This window comes from Boleophthalmus pectinirostris, unplaced genomic scaffold, assembly GCF_026225935.1.
Source record: "Boleophthalmus pectinirostris isolate CB_2022bp ecotype Guang Dong unplaced genomic scaffold, ASM2622593v1 HiC_scaffold_11, whole genome shotgun sequence".
NCBI lineage: Eukaryota > Metazoa > Chordata > Actinopteri > Gobiiformes > Gobiidae > Boleophthalmus > Boleophthalmus pectinirostris.
This window is the reverse complement of record NW_026570994.1, coordinates 4,030,997-4,057,308: the sequence shown is the minus strand read 5'-3', so window position 1 is coordinate 4,057,308 and position 26,312 is coordinate 4,030,997. Positions and strand designations below refer to the sequence as shown.

At 39.9% G+C, this 26,312-nt stretch overlaps 1 protein-coding gene across 1 annotated transcript in view; it reads right to left on the bottom strand.

Annotated features, from left to right (window-relative positions):
• Nucleotides 1-26,312, bottom strand: part of LOC110165177 (prospero homeobox protein 1-like) — an 80,697-nt gene that overhangs the window by 32,958 nt on the left and 21,427 nt on the right. The window contains exon 6 of the mRNA XM_020930346.2: nt 4,682-4,876. Within this exon, the coding sequence (XP_020786005.2) occupies nt 4,682-4,876 (195 nt within the window). The remainder of the gene's footprint in view (nt 1-4,681; nt 4,877-26,312) is intronic.

Here is a 26,312-nt window from a genome sequence, read left to right as displayed (position 1 = left end):
CACATCTGACTATAGATACAAACTGAAGACGTCAAATATATGAAGCGAGATTTATGGAATTCTGCAGCAATGAAAACTATAAATAAGTTTAATATTTTACATTAAAGTCCTCAAAGTATCCACCAGTCAAGAAATACCAAAAGTGCAAAGCAGGGTTCAAAGCAAACGGTGTCTGTTTCAAAAAATCTAAAACACATTCTGAGTTATTTTAAGTGTATTTTTTGTTCACTACATTCCAGGCGTGTGCATTCAGAATTTTGATGTTTTCAGGGAGAATCTACAACGTAAATAATCGTGGAAATAGAAATTCACTGAAGCTGGTAACAAGATTTCAGATAAAACAGGATATATATTTGGTAGACTGTTTTTTTTTTTTGTTTTTTTTCCCAGCTCTGTGTATATTTAAAAACGTCTTGTCCAAAAGTCACCTGTTCTTCTTCCATTGTCTTGAGTCCTTAAGCCCTTGACTCTGCACTGACCCCGTGACCCGGAAACCTAAAATAAACCAGCCTTATATACGCAGACTCCACTATTTGCATGTCTGTGTGTAGAGAGTGTGTGTGTCCGCAGGTTAGACACACACACACACACACACACACACACACACACCACTGTTAAAGCTCCACAGATCTTCAGATAACTTCACAAATCCGTTTTTTTTTTACTTTTCTCGTGAGGGATCTGTCATTTGCTTTTCTATTACTAGGTTTCCTCAAAGTTTTATACAGCAAAGAAAAATGTTATTGCATTGTGATATGACGTGGATCATTCAGTTATAATTTGCACATTTGACATCACAATATTCACCTAAAACAACGTAACAAATCCAGTGACTCGCCCAATGGGATGGGAACATTATAACAACAAAGCCCCACATGCAGTCGAGTGCCTCCTATAACTGCACATCACACTGTCACATGGGTCTCCAACTTTTTTCCCCGGGTGAGGAACCTTTACAAAACAAAAATGCAAGAGAGCTACTCAGTTGAGATGATTATAAGAAAGAGGGCGAGCCTTAGGATACAGTTAGATGCCTATAAAATATAAACCATTGTCCATTTTTTTGTGCTCAAAGTTGGGCTTCAAAACGTTACATTTACAATAGTAATAGGCAAGTCATTTTTTTGTTATGCAGCACCGAAATCTCTTGGTAAGCTTGGAAGGAGATGGAGAGCTACTAGTCACTCCCAAGCAACAGTCTGGAGATTCCTTCACAAACGAGTTGTGGATTCGACACTAACGAATCCTACATGTATTAAGAAAATGAATAAATGAAATAAGTACAACATCGTAAATGGTCACATTTTTATACAGAGCTTTTCCACCTTCAAGACACTCAAAGTGCTTAACAACAAGGAACCACTCACACATTCACACACACATTCTCACACCAGTGCACAGACACTGGGGGTGAGTTGGGTTAAGTGTCTTGCCCAAGAACACAACGACAGCATTCATCTGTGGGAGCTGGAATTGCACTGCCAACCTGTGAGTCAGTGGATCTGACATCTCAACCAATGATGTTTTGCGGGATTCAAACCACCAGCCACTGGATCAATGGACAAACACCCTACCAACCGAGCTCCTGCCACCCGCCACCCCCGGCTGTAACAGTAGTGGTGAAAACAGGAGTTGATTTAGAGTTATTGTTTAGTTGTATTGGGAATTTCTGATTTATTGAATATAAAACAACTTTATTTTCAGTCCAATGACGATCATTTGGTCTTTCCGATATTTTATGTTATTAGGTTCTTTTTTCAGACTAAGAGTTTGTTTTCATACCTGTTTTCATACACTTGGACTGTTCACTAGTGCAAATACAAATTGTATTTGTATTTGTATTCACTCCAAATACGTTTACATAAAAGGTAAATGAGAAGGAAACAACTATAACATGGTTAAAGCTCTGAAAACACCATCTTTTTTTTAAAAGTTTTTTTTAGTTTTATTTATTTAAAAGGGATTCTAGCAGAATCTGTCTGTTTTAAGAATATTTTGAGGGATTTTATATATTGATTATAACCCTAGGAACTAGCCTGATTCATCAGCCAGTTTCACTTTGTAGAAACTGTCTGACCTCGCAGCATTAGGATTCATTCCCTCGCCGGTAGGTGAGTATTTTTTTTATTTAATCAATCGCTGCTATTTGGTCGTGACGTATGTAATGCGCCGCTAACAGGCCTAACTGGTATATTAAGCTTTTCCCAAATCCCGTAAGAAGAAGGACAATAACGTTTTTCCCCTTGATAAAATTCACCAAACATTCTCTTTGTTCTGGCTTTGATTCTTCAATCTCGGGAATCGTTGCCAAGACTGAATATATGACTCTTCGCTGACTGGCTGGTGCCCGAACTCACACTTCCAGGGTTTTTGTAAACCATCTAGTGTATTCTGATTCCTGACCTAGTTGCTGAAGAGAAATGAAATTGAGTGGAGGCACTGGGCTTGATAGGAACTAGGTAGAATATTTGCTTTTTAATATTACTGTGATGTTTCTGATGATGTGTAAATTCTATATTTAAAAGAACATATATTAAAAAAGTCACCTCAAAATAATTTTTAAAAAGTACTGTATGTTCACTTAGAAGTTGTTTCAGAGTTGTTGTGTTATCTACAAATGGATTTACTTTCACATTTGTCTCCCTTCGCTTTAGTTTTGTCTCTACGTTTAAGTCTCGGTCTGCCTCCTGCACACTCCCGGAGCTCTGCACAAAACTCCCGTAGAGCACTCGCGTTATAATGTCCGTGTAAACGCTGCTGAGACGATGCTGCTCCTTTCCCTCCTGAGCAGCGCGAGGGCCCCGCGGTCCCTCGGAGCCGGACCGGGAGGGGAGGCGGGGGAGGGCGGGGGGGGGGCCCAATGTGACTCGTGTAAATGGCTTTGACAAGGACACGACGCCGCGAGCTCCGTCCTCTTCCGCTCCCGTACACACACATGCACGCACACACACATATACGCATACACACATACATATATATACACACACGCACACACACACCGGGACTTCCACACCTCAGCACTATCTGCGCTGACTGTTGCTCTGTACGGCTGACTGCGGATAGGACGTCTGTAACACGGCGAGGACCACACGTTTTACATCACTTCGAAAGAGCCGTACGTGATTTTTAAAACGTGAAAAACAAAACTAGTTCATTTGAAACAGTGTGTGGTGGTCCAGAGTTACTCCTCACTGACCTTAAGCTTTCCGAAACATCCAAATTATAAGCACTTTTCAACACCCAACTCTCCGAGACCAGTGCGGTGTTTTGCCGTGATGGTAACACTAACAACAACCAGCATGCTAACACACACTTCCTGATGATCAGACAGTAAATGCGTTATGATTGGACACAGAACGCAATGTGATTTGTAATAACGGTGCGTCACCTTATAGCCTGATTCATCAGGCTATCATTCACTTCGTGGAAACTGAATAATAAGCGTGATGAGATAATGAATTCTCTCATCACGCTTTACGTCTGTCAGCTGAGGAGAAGAAGGGAAACGTGTCGAAGAAGGGAGGAAGAAGACAAACTGAGTCAACCGCTACTCTACCTCAGCCCACTCCCACATCCCACTCACAAATACAAAGAGACGTGGATGAAAGTCTGAAGACACGACTGGTGGATCGTCCAGATCAAGTCAGAAGGACGACACAACAAACATGTGCTGAACCACTGACATTATTTTTAAGAAGAATAATGGATGGGGCCTAAATATGCAGGGTTTGTGTATTCAACATGTATAAACAGTGTTGGGAAGGCTACTTTTAAAATGTAATCCCCTACAGATTACAGATTACATACCCCAAAATGTAGTTTGTAACGTAATCCATTAAATTACTTAAAGTGAGTAACGTAATCTGAATACTTTGGATCAATTGATTTGCTGTAGAGAAGCAAAGACGAGGAAATCTTTACATAAGATGGTTTATCTATTAAAAGAAAATAAAAAGGCCGAGTCTTTACTGTAACCGTATTAAAAATATTATTGATAGAAGAGGAGGAGACACGGTCCATACAGCATGGTTTAGTCCTGTTAAATCCTGTTTTGGTCCTGGCTTAGACCTGGTTTTAGACCTGGTTTAGTCCTGGATTAGTCCTGATTTAGACCTAGTTTAGACCTGGATTTAGACCTGGTTTTAGACCTGGTTTAGTCCTGGTTTAGACCTGATTTAGTCCTGGTTTAAACCTGGTTTTAGACCTGGTTTAGACCTGGTTTAGTGTCCGGCAATGAGTGGAATTACGGAAAAAAAATATAGATAGATAAAGATATAGTCCAAAATGTGAAAACAGGAAAATCCCGCTGTGTAATCCATTTATTTCAACAAAGTAACTGTAATCCAATTACCACTCACTGAAACAGTAACTGTAACTGAATACAGTTACTCATAATTTGTACTCTGATTACGTAACTCCGGTACATGTAATCTGTTACTCCCCAACACTGTGTATAAATGAAACAAAACACAACTCCAGGTCTGTTTGTGATGAGGAAACGACATTCAAACCTAGACAGAAAACAGCGTAATATGAGCACTTCAATGCACTAAACACAACGCATCAACAGTATTAAATGTTACCTAAAATGATAAATGTCGTCAGAACGTTTAACAGGAACAATCGCCCAAAATGTCAAACTTGTATCAGCCAAACCCCTCACACACTCACACACACTCACCTCAAAGTCGTTGGCCTTGTTGTAGTGCATGTTGAGGGCCCTGAACAGCTCCGAGTCTCTGCTCACGGACAGCTCCTCTGCCGACGTCACTCCTTCGTTGATGGCCTGACGGGCGAACTTCTCCATCTGGATGTAGTAGAACTCCCTGAAGTTACTGAACCATTTGATGAGCTGGGACGTGATGCATCGGTTGAACTGGACACAAGAAAAACAAAGAAAAAAAAAATCAGTTACAACAGTTTTTATTAAATATTTTCATACACTGTTAAAGGTTCATCGCGTAACTTTTTGGTGGAGGGTCCGTCCAATACTTTTCTCCATGGAGACGTTATTGCTTTGTCTGAAATGTTTCACAATATGGTATTAAACTTTTCTATCTTCATGGAGACCAAACAAGGCCAAGTTAAAGGTCAGATCTGTGGAAAGGCGACCCCGCTCACAGTGAGAATACCTGTTTTTCTAGGTATTTTTGAGATGTAAAACCACCTGTAACTGAATAAATGTAAGGTAGAGCTGTTTAATGTCATACTGTGGAACATTCCAGGCAGAGCGGTGACGTAATCCATAGAAACAAGCAGGTGGCGGACCCTCCACCAGAAAAATTACACAATGCAACTTTAGGGTCCATATTATGCTATTTTTTGATCTATGTTATTATGTTATTATGTTTCCTCATCACAAAAAATCCTGGAGTTGTGTTTTGTTTCATCCATCACTCAAACCCTGCGTATTTAGGCTGAGTTCCCGTCATGTGTATATACAGGAAGTGCTCCACTGTGTTTTTAAACTCCACACACTCTTGCTAGAATCATTTGGATGATTTCAGCTCTGGAATTGCCGATCTCCACTGAACTAAAGGTAAAAGGTAAACTTGAACGCTTCATGCCAGGTGGAGCAGAGCATTTTGAGCTTTGGAGATTTAAACAGGCAATAATAAAGGATTACTCAAACATGTGTGAATGAAAGAAAACACATCTCCACGTAAGTTTTGTTTTTGAGTCACTCTGACATGACTTAAAGGTCACAAGAGTCTATAAGGCGCACTTAAAATCCTTTAATCTTTTCAAAAATTGTCAGTGTGCCTTATAATCCGGTGCGGCTTATGTATTAATTCTGGTTGTACTTACTGACCTCTAGGCGTGTGCAAAAATATTGAAATATCAAAATATTGTATCGTTTAATGTAATGACACAGTATCGATATCATGGGCTGCTGTATCGATATATCGCCAAGAGTATTTTTTAGTATATTTTACGCAATTATTTTGTTACAGCTACAGTTTTGTTGTTTGTTTAGCGGAAGGAAACTCGTTTATGCGACACATTTGACATTTTCACTATTTTGATGATTAAAATGTTTGTGTTTCATATGAACTTTGTACAAGAAGTGGTTTAACAAAGACTTTTAGTATCACAGTCATGATTTAGCCTTTATTTGTATTGAATCAATTTGAAATATAACGTATCAAATCAAAAATGCACTGAGATATGTATCGTATCGGCAACTTCTTAATGATACCCAGCCTTACTGACCTCAAACCAATCTTATGTAGTACACGGTGCTCAAAAATCTGTCAAAATGTTTTAATACGACTTTGGTAAACCACGAAGCCGCATCACTTGATGGATTGTCGGAGCATTACGGCTACTGTAGTCAGGAGCCTCGCGGAGAACCGTCATATTCCACTGAGTCGTGTCCTTTAGTCCGACAGAAGCTGAACCGCATCAGGACACAGGGAGCGAACTGTCTTTTTTCAGCGCAAATGAGTCATGTGGTTTTAAGTTTCATTTCTGTCAAACGTAAACATATGTGCATAAAGTTGCATTAAACACATTATTACTCAAGGTATATTTGAGTCGTCCTCGTAGGAAATAAACAAATTTAAATGATCCACCCACATTCACATTCATAATACACTTTCACCAAGACAGGGAAGCAACGCCGGTCGAGTTATGCCACGATCTACCGATGGATCGTGGACGCCTGGACTAAGGATCAGTATCAATTGTCGTCTGTTTGCTTCACTTAATGCACATTATAATCCGGTGCGACTTATGTATGAAAATAGACAAGAGAATTCAACATTATTGATATCACGCCTTATAATGTGGTGCACCTTATAGTCTCAAAAATACGGTAATATTGGGCCTTTAACCTCTGTACAATGTTCAGCACAGAATTACCTCATTATACAGACAAAGTATCAAGTACCGTGCAAAATAAAAAACAAACTTCTAGACATAACTTTTACAGTGACATATGAAACCTGATTTTAAATGGTCGCCTGTGCCTCATATTTTGCCCATTTGCATGATACGTGCACAGTCGGTAATATTACGAGACTACGGGGCATCCGGCCATGACATTCAAGAACAACATGAAAATATCTGGTATTTTATCGAGGATATTTCAGTCGCGTATGGAAATGATCGGGTCATATTTGTTTTTTCCGTATCAGACATATACAAAACTGCATGGCAAAGATCAACAGTACAAAGGCTGGCGTGTAGCATCCAAATGAGTTAGATTAGAAAGAACACTTAAGAGTCTGTTCAAATGGATTCAACTCATGCAGTGTTAAAATAGACATACTGTGCTTGTGTCTGCTAAAGTACAGAGTGTCTCAAAAAAGTTGACGTTATTTTGGCCAATAATTTTGGCAATTCTTGTTGAAATAACCTCACATTTTCACAGAATGTATAGACATAGGTTAAGGTTTTATATTGAATGTTTTATTTTTGTTCTGTTTTCAGGTTGAGACGTTCTCCCAAAGTGAAGTCATATTGTGTTTTCTAATCTACTCACCCAAGACTGTGCAGCTTCAATGCAACATTTAGAAAAACAAATTTGGACTTGGTACAAAAAATGTAAAGAGGAAGGATCTGGTACCATCAACATCTGAAGAGGTCGAGCAAGTTCGTGAAAAACTCTTGTGAAGCCCGTAAGGAGAACAAGTTTGAAAACCCAGATTCCTCGAAAGATGGTCTTTAGCTCTGCATAAGCAGCATAACATTTTTTATACCAGGTCCAAATTTATTTGCCAGTTGGTGACTTTTTTCAAATTTTGCATTGAGGGCTGCACAGTCTTGAGTGAAGTTAGTTGTAGTTATAATCTATGACACTTGTGGAGTATTTTGTTTTGATCATAGATTGTATAAAAGAAGTGCACTAAGTGAGTGTGACGTCACCCACGGCGTTCACCGCTGCTCAAATGAGGCTCGTGATGTTCACGGTTACAGGAGTGAATCTGGAGCCAGGCTCTATGTAGGATTTTTTGACAAAATAGAGGAAAAAAAAAAAAAATCAGGATCATGTAGAGCGGGTTAATGTGAACATTTTAAGACCAAAGTGATGAGGCTCACAGCAGCAGGTACACAGAGAGGGACGACAAGACCCCAGTGTCAATTGGAGCCAGAGTCAGAAGGAGCCAGAAGAGCCTCCTGGAGAACTTCCTATTTGGCACATGAGGGCTAGTGCACTAACTATGTCCACTCATACGGTCTATGGTTTTGACATGTTAAATCACAATATTGATCTAAAACGACTTAATAAAAGAAACAACTTTCAGCTCTTTTACAGCATTCAGATCTTTTTTGGATCCGTTCACTGTAAACAGAAGCCAGTGTGAGAACAGGTGAGATGGAACGAGAAAGAGAGAAAAAGAAAGAGATGAGAGAAGGGTGGGGAGAGAAAAGGAAGCAATGATAGAGGGAGAAAAAGGAAGGGATGAAAGAGAGAGGGAGTGAGGCAGAGAGAATGTGAGAACTTATTTTATCCACAAACTAATCACAGAGAGAAATGTCCAAGGCCCAAATCTATTTTTATGTATTTACCCATTAGAATTATGCATGTTATTAAAATGTTTTTCTGTTTTTGCGTTGCCAGCTCTGCTCCTGCGCTCATTCTTATGTCGGTTCAGTGTTAATCAGCACAAAAAAGCATAAAAAAATAAATAAATAAAAAAATGGAAAGAAAAAAATTAAGAAAAAAGAAAACAAAGGTGCATTGTGTAACTTTTTCGGCTAGAAGGTTTTCTTTGTTTGCTTTGTCTGGAGTGTTTCACAGTATGGCATTAAACCTTTATATCTTCATAGAAACCAAACCAGATGAAGTTACAGGTCAGATCTATGGAGAGGCGACCCCGCTCACATCAGAATATCTGTTTTTCTGGATATTTTTGAGCTATAAAACCACTTGTAATTGAATAAATGTAAAAAAGTAGAGGTGTTTAAGTCATACTGTGGAACATTTTGGGCAAAGCAATGACATATTCACGAAACAAGCAGGTCCGTATAGTTTTTTGTTAAAGAAATGAACTCTGAAAGCCGTTTTATTTGTAATTTAAACGTAATTTCGTCTTAAAATCCACACTTGTCATTAGGCAAACACGGCCTGCAGGGGAGTCATCGAGAATCCGACGGGTCCCTGGAAACGTCTTCGTCAAACGCTGACCCAGATCCGATCTTAATGTGCTTATGACCGATGGCACGGCTCCCGCGATCCGCCGTCGCCGTCGCCCGCGGTTACGCACGGCGCTAAAGACTCCGCTAAATAAAGTGAACTGTCGGCATTAAATGTTCGACGAGAGAAATTTCTTCACGTCGGCGGTTTCTAAGTATCAGCGTTTTGTTTGCGTTTTGGAAATAGAGGAGAGGAGACAAGCGTGTGTGTGTGTGTATTTGTGTGTGTGTTTGTGTGTGTTTGTGTGTGTGTTTGTGTGTGTGTTTGTGTGTGTTTGTGTGCGGTGAAGGGGAAAAATGACTTTGACACAAGAGATTAAGCGCAGTATTGTGACACGGTATTGTCTCACAGGAACAAGAGGGGAGGAGCGAGAGAAGGGGAGGGAACGAGGGAACAGAGAGGGAGGAGAGAGGGAATAAAAAAAAAGGAAAGCAAGTGAGGAAGAGAGGGAGGAAAAGAGCTGTGCAAGGGGAGCGTTTGGAGAGAGGAGAAAGAGAGGACGTTGGGTGGAAAGAGGGATTGAAGAGGAGTGAGAAAGAAAAGAGGGAGAGAGTGATTTTGCAGGGAGGAAGAGAGAAAGGAGAGTGAGGAAAGAGGGAGTGGAGTGTGGGGGGAAAGAAAGAGAGCGAGAGGGAAGTACACTGAAAAAAAATAATCACTTCTGGGGATAGTAAAATATATGAAATCAACTGTAGTAATTTTTACAATAAATTAACATAATTCTTTGAGAACTACAACTTATTTAAAGGTTGTATAGAGGATTTTTTTAAGGGAAGAGAAATACAGCGACAGTCCTTGTGCGCATTCAGAATTACTGTGACCTGTCTAGAAGTAATTCAGCGACCGACGCGTCAGTTTTTAGACCCTTCGTCTGCTTCGGTCGCGCCATCGCTGGACGAGATCTCCAAGAATCACCTCAGTTTGGCTTTGCTACTTTTCCACTTCTCTTCTTCTTTCAGCGACCTCAAAAACGGACTTTCTTTTGCGGCGAAACGGTCGTGGATTCTCGTCCGCCGTCGCGACAAACTTTGTGTGAAATGCGAGGAAGCGACAGTTCGAAAATGCCTCTAAGAACCGCTGCGTAAACCACGTAATCCCCGCGCTCCGACGAGTCAGTTATACTAGGGAGTTTGATTGACAACCTAACAGCCAATAGAAAATGAGGGAGCCTCGTTTTCTATTGGCTGATGTTTATCTGGCCTCACTACGTCCACAGTTGATAGATTTTCATTCTTTTTTTTTTTTTGGTCATCATAATTACAAAGCTGCTGTGTCTCTGTAATGGTATTTTAATCTTTCACTGACAGTTTGAAACTACAAAAAATCCTCCATACAACCTTTAATAGCAATGGACAAAATGTACTTATTTATTGTCCTCATGTAGTGGAAGTATTGTGTTTAATGAGTAAGTTCTACTGTACAATCACCAACATGTTTAAAGTTTTTACAGTCGCTACTCCCAAACCCACAAATACTAAGTAACACCAGAGTCTTTCTAGATGATCCCTGCACTCAGTGACTACGGATTTGGTTGGGGCGACTGTATCTCAGTTGGTTGGAGCCTTTGTCCACTGAAGGTTGGCGGTTCAAATCCTGCTCTTGGCAAAAAAAAGCAGCAGTCAAATCCACTGACCCACAGGTTGGTAGTGCGATTCTAGCTCCCACAGATGAATGCTGTCATTGTGCCCTTGGGCAAGACACTTAACTCACCACTGGTGTGTGAACGTGTGTGTGAATGGGTGAGTGGTTCCTTGTTGTAAAGAGCTTTCAGTGCCTTGAAGGTGGAAAAGCGCTGTAGAAAACTGTGACTATTTACCATGTTGTACTTATTTCATTCATTCATTTTCTTAATACATGTAGGATTTGTAGCGTTGAATCCAACGTCTCCGACTGGAACACCAGCCCCTCTGCCCCACACCACTTGAACTGGCCCCATGAGGCAATTCTCAAAAGTTGTCGTGGCCTATTTTTTTTTTTTTTATTACTTTTTGGCAAATAATAACACGTTGACATCTTTTTTCAATTAAAAAAAGATATTTATATGAAGTATTTATATTTATATTTTAATTATTATCTGATGTATTTACATTTGCTGCCAAATTTTGGCCACCTGACAAACTCGAGATCAAACAGTGACAGTCAGGGTTCTGTAGTGCAGTTAAGGACAGCAAAATGACCAGTGTTAAAGTACTAAATGTGACAGAGAGTTCAGAGTTTTGATTATTTTTGTGTTCAGTGTAAGGACCATGCAGGTTGTCTGTTATGTAAAGAAAGTGGTATTTTTCAAAGAATATAATCATCAGGGTCAGACTATTGTGTTATACGACCAACTGTATCAAACATATAATATTTACTTAATTATTTCATCACAGCAGTGCAATTAATTATAACTATATTTTATTTTATTTTTTTTACTTAATTTATTTACATAAATATAACTTCGAGTGACTATTCCTCAGTAAATTCATAACTGTTCATCGTGGTGGTGAGTACATTTGACTTAATACTCACAAGTAAATAGTACCTGATATTACAGCAGTAAAATGTACTTCAAAAGTACAAGTGCAAATTGTTACAAGGATTTGTTCTACTAAATCTTACAAGTTTTTTTTTTTTTTTTTTTTTCAGTGTATGAGAGATAATGAAGGGAAAAGATTGAGAGAGGGGGAATGAGGATGAGATGACTAGAAGGTAAAGAGAGGAGAAAGAGGTAAGGAGAGAGGAGAAGAACAGAGTGAGAAAGTAAAGAGAGAGAGGAGAGTGTGACGAGGAGAGAGAGAGAGAGAGAGAGAGGCAGTGAGATAAAGAGGGAAGAAAGAAGAACGGGTGAGATGGAGGGAGAACGAGAGAGGAGAAAGTGTCAGACAGGAAAGAGAGAGAGGGAAAGAAAGAGAGAGAAGAGAGAAAGAGGTGAGAAAGAGAGGATAGTTTGGTAGAGAAGGAGGTAAAGAGAAAAGGTCACAGAGATGAGAGAGATAGTAGAACGATAAAGAGGGAGAGAAGAGGGGAGGAGAGAGGGGGAAAAGAGGATGAGTAGAATGGAAGGAGAGGAGAAAGAGAGAGAGAGAGATGAGCGGTGGATAGTAAGAGGTAAGGAGAGAGGAGAAGAATAGAGTGAGAAAGTAAAAAGAGAGAGGAGAGCGGGCGAGGAGAAAGAGTGAGAGAAAAAGGAAAGAAAGAAGAACAGGTGAGATGGACGGAAAGAGTTGAGGAGAAAGACTAAGATAAGAAAGAAAGAGGACAGAAAAAGAAAGCAATGTCAGGAGAAAAAAGAAGGGGTGAAAGAGAGAGAGAGAGAGAGAGAGAGGTAAAAAGAAAAGGTCACAGGGATGAGAGAGATAGTAGAAAGATAAAGAGAGAGAAATGGCAAAAAGGAATGCAGCGAGGACGGGGTGAGAGAGGGAGGGAGGGAGAGGTGACATAATGGAGCATAATTTGAGGGGATGGACAGAGGAGGGGAAGAGAAGGAGAGAGAGAGTTCACAATGCACATTCCGGGCAGAGGAGAGGAGGAGGAGGAGAGGAGGAGAGAGAGGAGGGAGGAGAGAGGAGGAGGAGGAGAGGAGGGGTCTGTGTTTCTGACCCACAAAAGAACAGCGACATGAATGGAACGTGAAAACTCAGCGATTAACGCAGAGAGGACAGAAAGGAAGGAATCAGAAGAAAAACAAAAGAAGAAGAGAAACAAAAAGAAACAAGCCTGATACAAAAACTCTGCGTCAACGTCAACCTGGGTGATTTCCAGTAGCTGGTGACATCACACATGACAAACACTGATACAAACACGTGTGAGGGGGGAGTTTAAAGTTTCACCTGTTGGACCAGACCACAGTTTGGTCCCAGGTTTTGTAATAAAATGTTTTTTTCAAATATGCATTAGTGTCATGATAATAAAATTCCAAACTTGATTTTGATTGTAAGAAATACACTTGAGAACCTGACTCACACCACTATGATCTTATTTATTTATTTATTTATTTATTTATTTATTCATTTATTTGAGACAGGGACAGCGCACAATTTTTGCATGAACCTTAACAGGAGAGATGTTTGTACATCAGGTTGTAGCATCAGTGCTCATTTCCACCTGTCGTCCCTGGGCAGGTTCATTGATTGATTGTGTTTAACTGACCTTGACTATCAACTGTTGTGGAGACCTGGAGCATGTTTTGGGTTGATGGGGGAAACCGGAGCACCCGGAGGAAACCCATCCAGACACGGGGAGAAACATGCAAACTCCACACAGAAAGGCCCGGGCGACCCGGGGATCGACCCGGGGAACCTTCTTGCTGTGAGGCATGAGTGCTAGTCACTCAGCCACTGTGCCACCATCTGTGCGTCTGAAGTGAGTTCTACACTTATCAGTGTGGAACAGTTCTCAGTGACAGAGGTCGGACACAGTGAAATGTCATGAAGACTGTGAATCTGACTGAAGTGTCACAACAGTGGAACAAACAGAAAAATCAAACTTTAGTGACATCAGTTTAAGAGAAAATCACAAATATCTTCCCTGTCCACAAAACTGCTTCTCTTCTCCATGTTTTTCACAAAGAAATCAGTCTTTGCAGTTTTTGCTAAAACAGGTTGAAGTCTGTGTGTCGGTGGAGTCATGTTTGTTTTGGTTCGTCTGTGATTGGTCACCAACCACACTACTGCCCCACTGGGAACGACATGATGGATCCTGAGTTTGTGAACTCACAAATATCATGAGAATCCATCTCGCTGTGCACGCTTATAAACATGATACTAGGTTCTGATAATGATCCTTTGAAACACTTTTTCTATCGACAGTAGAAATCCTCAGTCATTTAGTTCCTATTTCCATGTGTCTTATATGTGTAAACCCTCAGTGGTCCAGGGAGGTTTCATAGTGGAATGTAAAAGAGTGAGTGTGTTTACATGCACATCAGTGTCCTGGTTATGATCGGGTTTTTTGAGTATCCCGGTTTCTTCATGGTGCATGTACACGGTTTCAGTATCCCGGTTATGGCAATATCCCGGTTATGAGAAACCAGGATACTGTAGCTGGTATTTTCTAATAGTAACAGGGATACTGTGGCATGTATACGCAGTATCTCGGTTACTGCAACATAAAGTTGAGTGACAAACACTTTACAGTCTTTTCACCACAACAATAGCTTTATAAAGTGATCACGAGAAATAAAGTGACCAACCTAAATAAAGTGACCATACATGAGTGAAATGACTGCGCTAAACCTGCACACGAATCTGCAGTCGTACGACCTGCACACATGTGATCGCTGAAAAGCTAAAACATGAACCATCTCCTATATGATATACACACAGAACACACTTAACATCATCAACACCCCGCTGTCACAGAGAGAACACTCATATTCCACTGAGTCGTGTCCTTTAGTCCGACAGAAGCTGAACCACATCAGCGGCACAAGGAGCGAGCTGATTTTATCGGCACTAACAGTTTATGATAATTAACCATGTGGTCTTAAGTTTCGTTTCAGTAAAACATAAACAAATGTGGCAAAGATGAATTATATGATCAAACGGGCTGATGTGGTTCTGGTTTATATGTTATATAGCTGAGTTTATGTATGCAGAATATTTTAATCAAAAATCTACTTGATCTGCACAGTGGATTGTGGGATACCTCATAGCAGGGGGGGTCAGCCTTATCATCAGAAGAGCCTCTAGTCAGAAAATCCATGTTCAGGTCGTGTTACAAATTGTTACAAATGAAATTGTATTTCAAGTTTTAAATATTTTAAAAACTAAATATTAAAAGTAATAAATATATTAAACCCTTAAAATACAGCAAAAATGTTTGGGGAAATAATGATTTGGGTGGAAATGTCTGTCATAAGTGGAACAGGGTTAATAATTGTCTGATTTTAAGGCAACAACTTCCAAAATGTTCAGTAATTCGAGCTCTACAACCTTCACTTCAATTTTATTTTAAATCTTTTTCTTTTAATATAGCATTGTTGGGTTTGTAAACCAACAAATTAAGTCATGCTGGTCTTAGCTAATGCTGTTATGCATGATTATGTGTTTTTCTGTCAATATCTCTAAAAAATTTGATGTTGCAGCCATTTTTAATTGGTAAACATCCAAAAGTTTACAAATTCTTCCCTGATATCCAGGGATTATTCCCTGTTGCTTTCATCAAATATACATTCAACTGTTCAAGAGAAATGTTGCTGACAAACCAATAGAAGAGGGAATGATTTTGTGACTAGTGGACCTTCTCACTACAGGGCCTTCTGACTTGTGGGCTTTCGTAACTGCACTTTAGAACCTCCCGAGCTTCCTATGTGAAAGGAGCTCATGGTTGTTTGTATTTTTCCTGGTTTATTAACTTAAATTAAGTTTGATCATGCGACAAGATGGGCTGTGCGCACCATTTGATCATGTACACGCGAATATGAGTGTCCCGGTTTCTCAGCATGCATGTACACACAGTATCCCGAATCCTGACATAACCGGGATATGGCTTATAACCGGGATACTGATGTGCATGTAAACACACTCAATGAGAACTTCACACATCAGTTACTTGCAAAATGTGAGATTTATTAGGACATATAATGTTTCAGCACTACACCTTCTTCAGGCCTGATGTGCAGGATTTTTCTCTTGGTTCCATAGTGTCCATGGGCATGTACTAGTCGATGTGTTCTACAGCTCAGTTTTTCTTAGTGTACCTGCTCAAATGAGTATCTAGTTTGGATATCGATTTTGGTATCGACTACTATCTCATTTTCAGTCCTTATGACATCCACAGTCTGAACACAACCTCGAGTTTCATGGCATTTCCTCTACTAAAACTTGACCAAAACTAAACTTTATTATTTAACAAAATCTTAAATGAATTCAAATGACTCTGTGTGCGATGAATAATTTTTCAGTATTTAGACAGTAAAATGAAAGTGTGTTAACCTTTGACCTGCCCTCTGTCCTTGCCCCATCAGCACATCACAAAAGCCGTGACAAAAGCCACGATGAGACCGGAGATTTTCCTCGGAGCCAAATCGCTGATGTGGGCGCATGCCATTTTGAGTTTGCCACTGAAAAGGGTGGGCATGGGTGCTGGGTGGTGAGCGGCGGGTGCTGTCTTGCCCCGGGGCGCGTGGGGGTGCGCCAAGAACCCGTAATATCAGCAGTTATCACTTTTAAATGTGCAGTGTTTGAGGCTAAGCTTTTGTCTTTGGGGAGTCGTTTGTCATGTAAAAGATTTGACACGACAAAACTCAAGGGCTTGTGTTTGAGAAATTTTACACTTTTTTTTTTAGTTATGTCCAACAAATTATGAATTAAGTTAAGAAACCCAAAATGTGGCTTTTTTCTATTAATTAAGGGGTAATTAATGGGGGGGGAAAGCAAAAATACAACTTGTTTTTTACGAATTACACTTCCAGTCAAAGTTTTTTTTCTATTTGAAGACACCAAATATAGGGTCCCATCCACACTACGTTTTCATTGCGGATGCAGATGGAAAATGGCTCCAGAGACGGGGAACGATCTGGTGTCACCAGCTCCCATGAATTCATCTGAGTACAGATCTGATCCGGCACTGTGTGGACGCCTGAAAACACTGATACTGTGATGCAGGTCTATGCACCGCGAAGTAATTCACTGCCAAAACACTAAGAGGCAAGAAAATACAGTATATGTCCATTCATACAGACCAGGGGTGTCCAAACTTTTTTCATCAAGGGCCACATATGTAAACACAGACGAAGCAGAGGGCTGATCGAGGGTCATAGTCTGGTGCTCAGTACAGTGAATCATTGATATATGTGCATGTTTAACACGTTAGAATGAATAAAGATTGATGGCTCATTCTACGACCTTTAAAACCACACACTAAATACTAAATATGAGCTTTATCAAGGTCGATTTTCAAAAAACTTGCAGTAAAAAGTGAATTTTTAATTGATGCAAGGTAATTTGGGCCAATTCACCTGGAAGCTTGAGGGCCAAGAAAAATTTGTCTGAGGGCCGCATTTAACCCACGGGCCATAGTTTGGACATGCCTGATATATACGATCTATGTGTATGACCATACACACAGACCATATAATCTCTGAAAAGTTAAACATGAACCATCTCCAATGCAGTAGAAGAACAGAACAGACTCACCATCAGCAGAACACCCCTCTGTCACAGAAAGAACACTCAGATTCCACTGAGTCATGTCCTTTAGTCCGACAGAAGCTGAACCTCACTCAGTGTTGGGGAGTAACAGATTACATGTACCAGAGTTACGTAATCAGAGTACAAATTATGAGTAACTGTATTCAGTTACAGTTACTGTTTCAGTGAGTGGTAATTGGATTACAGTTACTTTGTTGAAATAAATGGCATGACAGTATTTTCCTGTTTTCACATTTTGGGCTATACCCCATTTTTTAAGTTTTATTTAAGAGTTTTTAAGTAAGAGGCACGTAAAGGTCTTGTTAACATCGTCGGCGTCGGTCACACAGTGGACGAGGTCATTAATAATCATCTTTGTTAAGAATCTGATTCTGCATCATTTTGAGTAAAAAACATCCAATATTACTGATTTTTACTGGGCTGGCACCTTTCTGTTTGTACTGAAAGTGATTTATTATTATTTTTTAATAAACTATATGACACTAACAGTAGGGGGACATAACTTTAAGGCAGCAGTGATCTCATATAAAAAAATAATTTCTCTTTCAATAATATTTTTAATCTGTTTAAGGAAAGACTGAACTTTTTATTTTCTTTTAGCAGATAAAACATCTCATGTTCAGATCATAATCTTTGCTTCTCTACAGCAAAAAATCACCTCTTCATGGAGACTTGGACTCAACAGATAATTTGAAGAGAACAAACATGAATTTTCAGGATGTGGTTGTTACATTCATGTAGTTTTAAAAAGCATGACAATATGAAGTAATCTAAAGTATTCAGATTATGCTACTCACTTTAAGTAACTTAATGGATTCCGTTACAAACTACATTTTGGTGTATGTAATCTGTAATCTGTAGGGGAATACATTTTAAAAGTCACCTTCCCAACACTGACCGCATCAGCGCACAACAGGAGCTGTTTTTTGAGCGCTCAATTTATCCAAATTAGCCAAGCGGTTTTAAGTTTCAGTTCTGTAAAACGTAAACAAATATGCTCAAAGCTGTGTGGATCGAGAAGGATTGTGGACACAAAAACGAGTCAGTCCTCACTCTGAGCCGCCATGCTCGTCTTAAAATCCAGTGTTACTCTAAGTAACAACTAAACCTCATCGTCGCTCCACGAAAAGACGTTTTACACTTGACATCTCCCTCGGCTCAAAATCAGCTGCGGAGGTTGAGGCCGAGTTGTTCAGAAGTGACACCGAGGATGAAGAATTTACTGGATTTAGTGATTTGGAGTGAGATGGAGAGTTTGGTAAACTTGTTCTGTTCTGTTGTTTATGTTATAGTTTATCTGAAGAACTGTTCATATGTGACGTTAACAGTCTGTTGTTCTCTTTTCTATTGTTTTTACTAGAACTTGACTTTACACAGGAAATGTCGGTTCCTGGTCTTTGATTTTATCAAATAAATTTCCCCCAAAAAGCTTGATTTATATATGTTTTTTCTTCTTCATTACGTATTTTTTGGCTGGTGTGATTTATACTCCGGAGCGACTTATAATCCAAAAAATACAGTAATATTTCATCTAAAATGATTTAAAATATGCAAATAATAACATAATGATCTACAGGAGACGTAGATTATAACTGTATAGTGAACACAAGCACAACACGTCTGCTTTAAATTCCCGGGCTTCTGTTCACGTCTGATCCTGTTAGAGTAAGAAACACGGATGCTTAGCTCTTTATTACAACATATTATCAGAGGAATGATCGAGTGAAATCAGTTACACCCACAGCTCTACTCTGGGCCCGTGTTAAATTGGCAGTGTAACTCTAATTGGTGAGACGGTTAGCGCAGAGAGACACCCACTAATTGATTCCCGCTGAGACGCTATCAAGATGTCATGAAGAGTCTGAAGAGGACGAGTGTGCACGGAGAGACGAAGAGGCTGATAACACGGACGTGTGTGTGCCAGGGTATTTAGCACACTGTGGGGACTAGAGGCTGTACACACTCGGGCTGCACAATATGAAAAAAAAAAAAGATAACTATGATAACTATATTTTAAAATACTTTTTGACATTATACAAAAATCTTAAAATTTTTTTTTAAAATTGTAAAAGATTCTTAAAAAATGTGAAAACGTGTTTTAAAGGAATTGCAGTGGGCCAAAGTTCTTCCTCACTTACCTTCTACATTCTGAACGTCCTAATTATTCATCAAGATTAGTTGAAATGTTTTTCACAACTTTCAGACCAGAGTGAAGTTTTGCAGCTAACAGCAACTACTATTCTAATGTGCACTTCCTGATTATCAGTCAAAGTGCTTTATACTGAAGTAGTTAGCGATATAAGTCTTTAGCTCGCACCATCATCTTCAAGACTTATTTTTATCGGTTGGCCTTCCTTTAACTTGTTTTAGCTTGATTTTATTCCTTATCTATTTTTATTCTATTTTATTAACTTATTAATTAAAAGTAATTGAATTGTTTGCATCATTATCTGATTGTGTATGCTTTCTGAATGCTTTTTGTATTGTTCTTTGCTACTTGTACAGCACCGTGTTTTTAAAAGTGTTTTATACATAAAGATTTATTCTTATTATATTAACGTCACCAGGAAAATAATGTACAAGTCAATGTTATGTCCCCAAGACACACGGGAATCCAAAGTGTGTCCATGTGTATGTGCATGTGTGTGTGTGTATATGTATGTGTGTATGTGTGTGTGGTTGGCAGTGAAGAGGCCGAGTGTCTTTATCTAATTACTCGTCTGAGCTCCTCGGCTGCTAACGAGCTCTTAATTACTCCACTGAGTGTCTCAAGACGGAGTCAGTCTCTCTCTCTCACACACACACACACACACACACACACACACACACACACACACTCACAGACGTGCACTAGAGCATGGAAACCCGACAGAAGTGCGACAGTTCGAACAAATTACTACAAGAACTTATGCTCAGGCTCAGGTCAGACTCTGACACGTGAGCACATCGGCTGTTTCCTGTCTACAGTCAAACCAGTCGCTCTGAGACTCTGAAGTGTTCAAAGACCAGACTCAGCACTTCTAGTTTAGACACAAGTCAAAACTGTGTTCTTATTATTTATGAAATATGCTCAGAAACTGTGTCAGGTTCAGGTTGCTTTTGCCTGAAATGTTCTTCTGTTTTGCCTTTAAACTCATGATGCAGCCAAACTTTTTCCTGTCCTAAAAATGTGAAATATAAATATAGAAATACAGTTTATAGGCACATTTTTTCCCATCAAACTATCAACAACTAGCATGCTGACACACACTTTCTGATTGTCAGATAAAAAAACACTTTATATTACATGTGGATAGTACAAGAGCTGCTTATACATTTTACTCAAATACATGAAAAAAAAATCTGGTCTTTAAAGGTGCACTATGTAATGTTTTGGTTAAGGGTCTGTCACCTGCACAACAAAAACTTAGTTAATTCAACTTCCACAAGTGTTAATCCAACTTCTAGTGTTAATTCAACTTCCCTTAGTGTTAATTTAACACCTCCGACCCTCCACTTCAAACTCCTGCAAGAGAAGATCAGTTTGAACCATTTTTATTCATAATTACCTCCGCCAAGGAGGTTAGGTTTTTGCCGGCGTTTGTCTGTTTGTTTGTTTGTTTGTTTGTTTGTTTGTCTGTTAGCAACATAACTCAAAAAGTTATTTACCGATTTTGATGAAATTTTCAGGATTTGTTGGAAATGTGAAAAGGAAGAACTGATTTCATTTTGGGGCTGATCCGGAAGAAATCCTGGATTCTGGATCACTTTGAAATTTTAGTTAACATTGTGGTAAATGGGGCAAAAAATTTTGTTTCTCAATATCTCGGTTAATTATTGACCAAACCCCATGAAATTTGACTCAGGGATGGACAATGTGATCCTCTTTCATATTCCAAAGGCTGATCCGGATCTGATCCAGAAGACTGATTTTATCACAATTTATATAAAAAATGGGGGTAGTCCTTGGCGGAGGTCTGCGCTCTCTGACTGCTTTTCTAGTTTCATCTTAAATTAACTCAAATGAAGTGTAAAAATAAAACACCTCTATGTGTTGTTTTGCTAAACCAGGATAACTCTCCAAAGTGTTATCCGTTTACTCTCAAAACATTAATATAACTCTTGATTTCGGGGTTAAACAAGAACTTTGTTCCAATGTTAGTTGATGAACATTTCCAAAAACGTTAAATTAACCCTAGAACAGACTGGACTCATATAAATCCTGAGGAAATGTTAAAATTGATTCTGTGAGAGTCAATTTTAACACTCCACTTTTTGCTCTGTGTTAGTTTCTATGGAGATGTCATTGCTGTGTCTGGAATGTTCCACAGTATGACATTAAACACCTCTACTTTAGATTTATTCAATTATAAGTGGTTTTAAAGTTCAAAAATACCTAAAAACACAGACATTTTAACTGTGAGCTGGGTTGCCTCTCCACAGATCTGACCTGTATTTGGTCCAGCTTGGTCTCCATGGAGATAAAAACATTTAAAACCATACTGCGAAACATTCCAGACAAATCAATAACATCTCCGTGCACCTTTAAGCATGCGATTAATTAAAAAGTGAAAAGTTAGGTCAGCTGCCGTGCGCCCCGGAATACGTGCGTGATCAACCCACTTCCCACAATTCCCTTCTCTTTAAGAACTACTTTCCCAGAGACAAAGTCCATTCAGGTCCAATTAAGGCATCTGGACCCTAATTCCCTTACAGCGAACGTAGCCCATCTCCACACATGCCACTTATTGTTCCCCAGCGAAGAGGGCGAGGCCGGGAGACACTGACCCGGATTTGGCCGATATGCTAATGAGCACCCAAAGGCGACGGGGCAACGGGGCGCCGGGTCTCCATGGCGACCCAAAAGAACAGCCCATCTCGTCGCAAACAGGATTATCTCTCATTGGGTTTGATAGCATTATACAGTCCTGCCCACACTGAATTACAGAACGGAGGATTAAGTGGGATTAAAGCGCAATTAAAACGCAATTTGATTAATAATTTGCATAAAATGTGAATAATAAAAACATCGCTTCTCATAACGGACAGATATGTCTTAGTTGGTTAATTGCACAAGCACCAGACTCAAGAAAGATGAGCTTAAAAAAGTGGTATTGCGTGAAATCGAGGTTTTAAATGTCATCCGTACATGTTTCTGAGTAATTTAGTGATCTCTCCCGGGCCATATTTGAACGCTTTTTGCAGTTAGGTGTTAAATTCTGTACCAAGCTCCGCCCACAAGCCTATGTCACTCATGCTCCCACGTGAAAACTCTCGAAAACATAATATAAAACTGTACACAACGACTTCACAAAGCTGATACGATGTGCAGTGGTTTCAATAGTGGCATAGAGCTCTGAAGGGGGAGTGGCTTAATGTAGGGAGCAAAGGGAGGCCAAAAATGAAATCTAAATATGGTATGTGTTAGCAGTTAATACCATATAGAAGTAATATACCCCCTCTTTAAAGAAGTTGTTATTCTTCAGTACACATATATAGTAAATCTACGAAGCATTTTTATTGTCCGCGAACCAGGAAGTAAAAGAAAACTCTTACAAGAGCTTATAAACTCATCATGATGAATAATTAGGATGCTCTGAATGCATAAAGGAAGTGAGGAAAAACTTTGGACCACTGCAAACTGTTATGCTTGTTTCCATGGTGATGTTATTTCCTTGGTAGAAATGTTCCACAGTAAGACTTTTTTTTCAAGTTTTCTTTGTTACATTTTTTAATTTTTTTTCTGTGACAGATGTTTATTGTTGCTACAACAAAAACGCATCGTGTGCGGGGTCGCATCTCCACAGATCTGACCCGTGGCGTTACCGTTTCTTATCGCCGTGACGACGTTTAGCTGAATATCATACAGTGATTTTTTTTTTTTAAATGAATAAAAACATTTATATGAATAAATAAATAAATAAATAAAAAATACTAATTAAAAAAAATAATTCATTAATTAAATATACTGTGGAAAAAAGTACAATAATAACATATAAATAAATTAACTACAATAAATAAACTATGATAAATAAATAAAATAGGAAAAAGTAAAATAAAATAATAAATAAAAACATAGAAATATATAGAAATAAATAAAGCTACAATAAATAAATAAATAAAATATACTGTGAAAAAAAATTTTATGAAATATTAAGTTAAAACATATAAATAAATTACTTAATAAATACAAATAAATATAACTACAATACATTAAAAAAATCAAATATACTGTGGTAAAAATAAAATAAATTAATACATAAAAATATATAAATAAAACATACTGTGGACAAAACTACGCCATGTCCACGGAGACAAGCAGGTGGCAGGTTGCCGGAACCACAAAAGTGAGTCTATCTTTAAACACGAAAGAGTAAATATAGTTAAATACACCAACACAGGTCAGACTCCTGCCCGCTCCCATGTTTATACAGCACTCCCATTGATTTTTATGGCCTGATCAGAAGAAATACGGACTCTCAATGATTCCATGAGCTGAAATCATCGACCTACTCACACAACCTGAACTCACACCTCTATTAAAGCCAAACTACGTAACCTTTGTGGTAGACGCTCTGCCACTTGATTTGAATGCCTGGAATGTTCCATAGTCTGCCATTAAAAGTATCAATCTATATCTAGTACTTCTATCTATACAGTATCTATACACAATCATGAGAATATTACGGACTATTACAAAAGTGACATGTTACCCTTTATTACTGTGGAAATACTTGATAAAACTTGATAATACTCCCCCTTCAGAGCGCTATCACAACGCAGTCAACGTGTGTGTATCCCATTAATGAAACTACTGCACATCGTGTCAGGAAGCATGAATGATGTAGGCTTGTGGGCGGAGCTTTGGACAACAGCTTACAGCTAACCATAAAGAGGGTTCGACTATGCACTGGGAGAGATTGCTAGATTACTCAAACATGCATGGGTGACTCTAAAACCTCTTCGAGTGTGTTTTGGATGAGGGAAAGACGTTATAACATGGGAGCGAGCTAGAAAAAAAAAAAAAAAAAAAACATCATAAGGCCTCTTTAACTTCCAAACCTCAATATATATTATGTTTCTCTCTCTCCCTCTCTCTTTCTCTGTCTCTCTCCCCCTCCCTCTTCTCTCTCTGTCTCACTCTCTCCTTCTCTCTCCCTCCCTCTCTCTCTCCCTCCCTCTCTCTTCTCTCTCTCTCCCTCCCTCTCTCTTCTCTCTCCCTCTCCTCTCCCTCCCTCTCTCTTTCTCCCTCCCTCTCTCTTCTCCTCTCTCTCTCCCTCCCTCTCTCTTCTCCCTCCCTCTCTCTCTCTCTCTCTCTCCCTCTCTCTCCCTCCCTCTCTCTTCTCTCTCTCTCCCTCTCTCTTCTCACTCTCTCCCTCCCTCTCTCTCTCTCTCCTCTCTTCTCTCTCTCTCTCTCTCTCTCCCCCTCTCTCTGTATTTCTATCTCTCTTTCCCTCTCTTTGTATCTCTCTCTACCACCTCTCTCTGTCTCTCCGTCCCTCACTTTCTCTCTCTGTATCTCTCTCTTTCTCTCTCTCTCACTCACTCACTTACTCACTCTTTTCTGTCTCTCTTTCTCTCTGGCTCTGTCTCTCACTCACTTTTTCTCTTCTTTTCTTTCTTTCTCTCTCTGTCTGTCTCTCTCTCTCCCTAACTCCCTCTCTTTCTTCCCCTCTTTTCTCTCTCTCTCTGTATCTCTCCCTACCTCCCTCTCTTTCTCTTCCCTCCTCTTCTCTCTCTCTCTCTGTATCTCTCCCTACTACCCTCTCTTCCTTCCCCCTCTTTTCTCTCCATCTCTCTCTTGCCCCCCCATATCTCTCTCTCTGTCTCCCTACCTCCCTCTCTCCCTCTTTGTATCTCTTTCTGTCTCTCCCTCTCTTCTCTCTCTCTGCCCTCCCCCCTCTCTCTTCTCTCTCTGTCTCTCAGATTACACCCCTCCCTCTCTTCTCTCTCTGTAAGTCTCTTCTTTCTCTCTCACTCCCACTGTCCCCCTCTGTCTCTCTTCTCTCTCTCTGTCTCTTTCTCTCTTCATCTCTCTGTTATCTCCCTCCCTTTGTATCTCTCTCTATCTGTCCCTCTCTCTTCTGTCTCTTTCTCTGTCTCTCTCCCCCTCTCTCTGTATTTCTCTCTCTCTTTCTCTTTCTTTGTATCTCTCTCCCCCCCTCTGTCTCTCCGTCCCTCACTTTCTCTCTCTGTATCTCTCTCTTTCTCTCACTCACTCACTCTCTTTCTTTCTCTTTCTTTCTTTCTCTCTCTGTCTCTCTCTCTCTCCCTACCTCCCTCTCTTCCTTCCCCCTCTTTTCTCTCTCTCTCTCTGTATCTCTCTCTGTCTCTCTCCCTACCTCCCTCTCTCTGTCTCTTCCCTCCCCCTCTTTTCTCTCTCTCTCACTGTCTCTCTCGCACCCCACCTCCGTATCTCTCTCTGTCTCTCTCTCGCTCTCCAACTTTGTATCTCTTTCTGTCTCTCTGTCTCTCCCTCTCTTCTCTGTCTCCCTCTCTTTTCTCTCTCTGTAAGTCTCTTCTTTTTCTCTCCCTCCCACCGCCCCCCTCTGTCTCTCTTCTCTCTCTCTGTCTCTCAGATTACACCCCTCCCTCCCTCCGTTCTCTCCCTCTCTCCGTTCTCTCTGTCCGTGGGCAGGTACGGGCTTAGCGACCCGGTGTTTGCCTAGCGACCGGTGTCCCAGGCAGCCGCCCGCGTTGCCATGGCGCCGGCCGGGGATGTGGCACTGCCAAGAGGAAGTGGGCAGGCCGACGCGAGCCAAAGGGCAGACTCGTGCACGTGTGTGTGTGTGTGTGTGTGTGTTCAACTGTGGTTTATAGAGACATTTCACAGTCTAACACAAAACACACTGGATTCTAAACGAGACTATTCCTCAAATTTACAGAGATAAATAAAAGAAACAAAATGATTTCAGTTGGGGACGCCTTCGCCTTGTTTGCCTTTCATATCTTGGCACTACACATAAAAGTAAACATCCTAAAAAAGCGCAATAAAAACAATAAAACCTCGTTGTGTCATGACCCAGCAAAGTGCCAACACCACTACACGTTTTAAA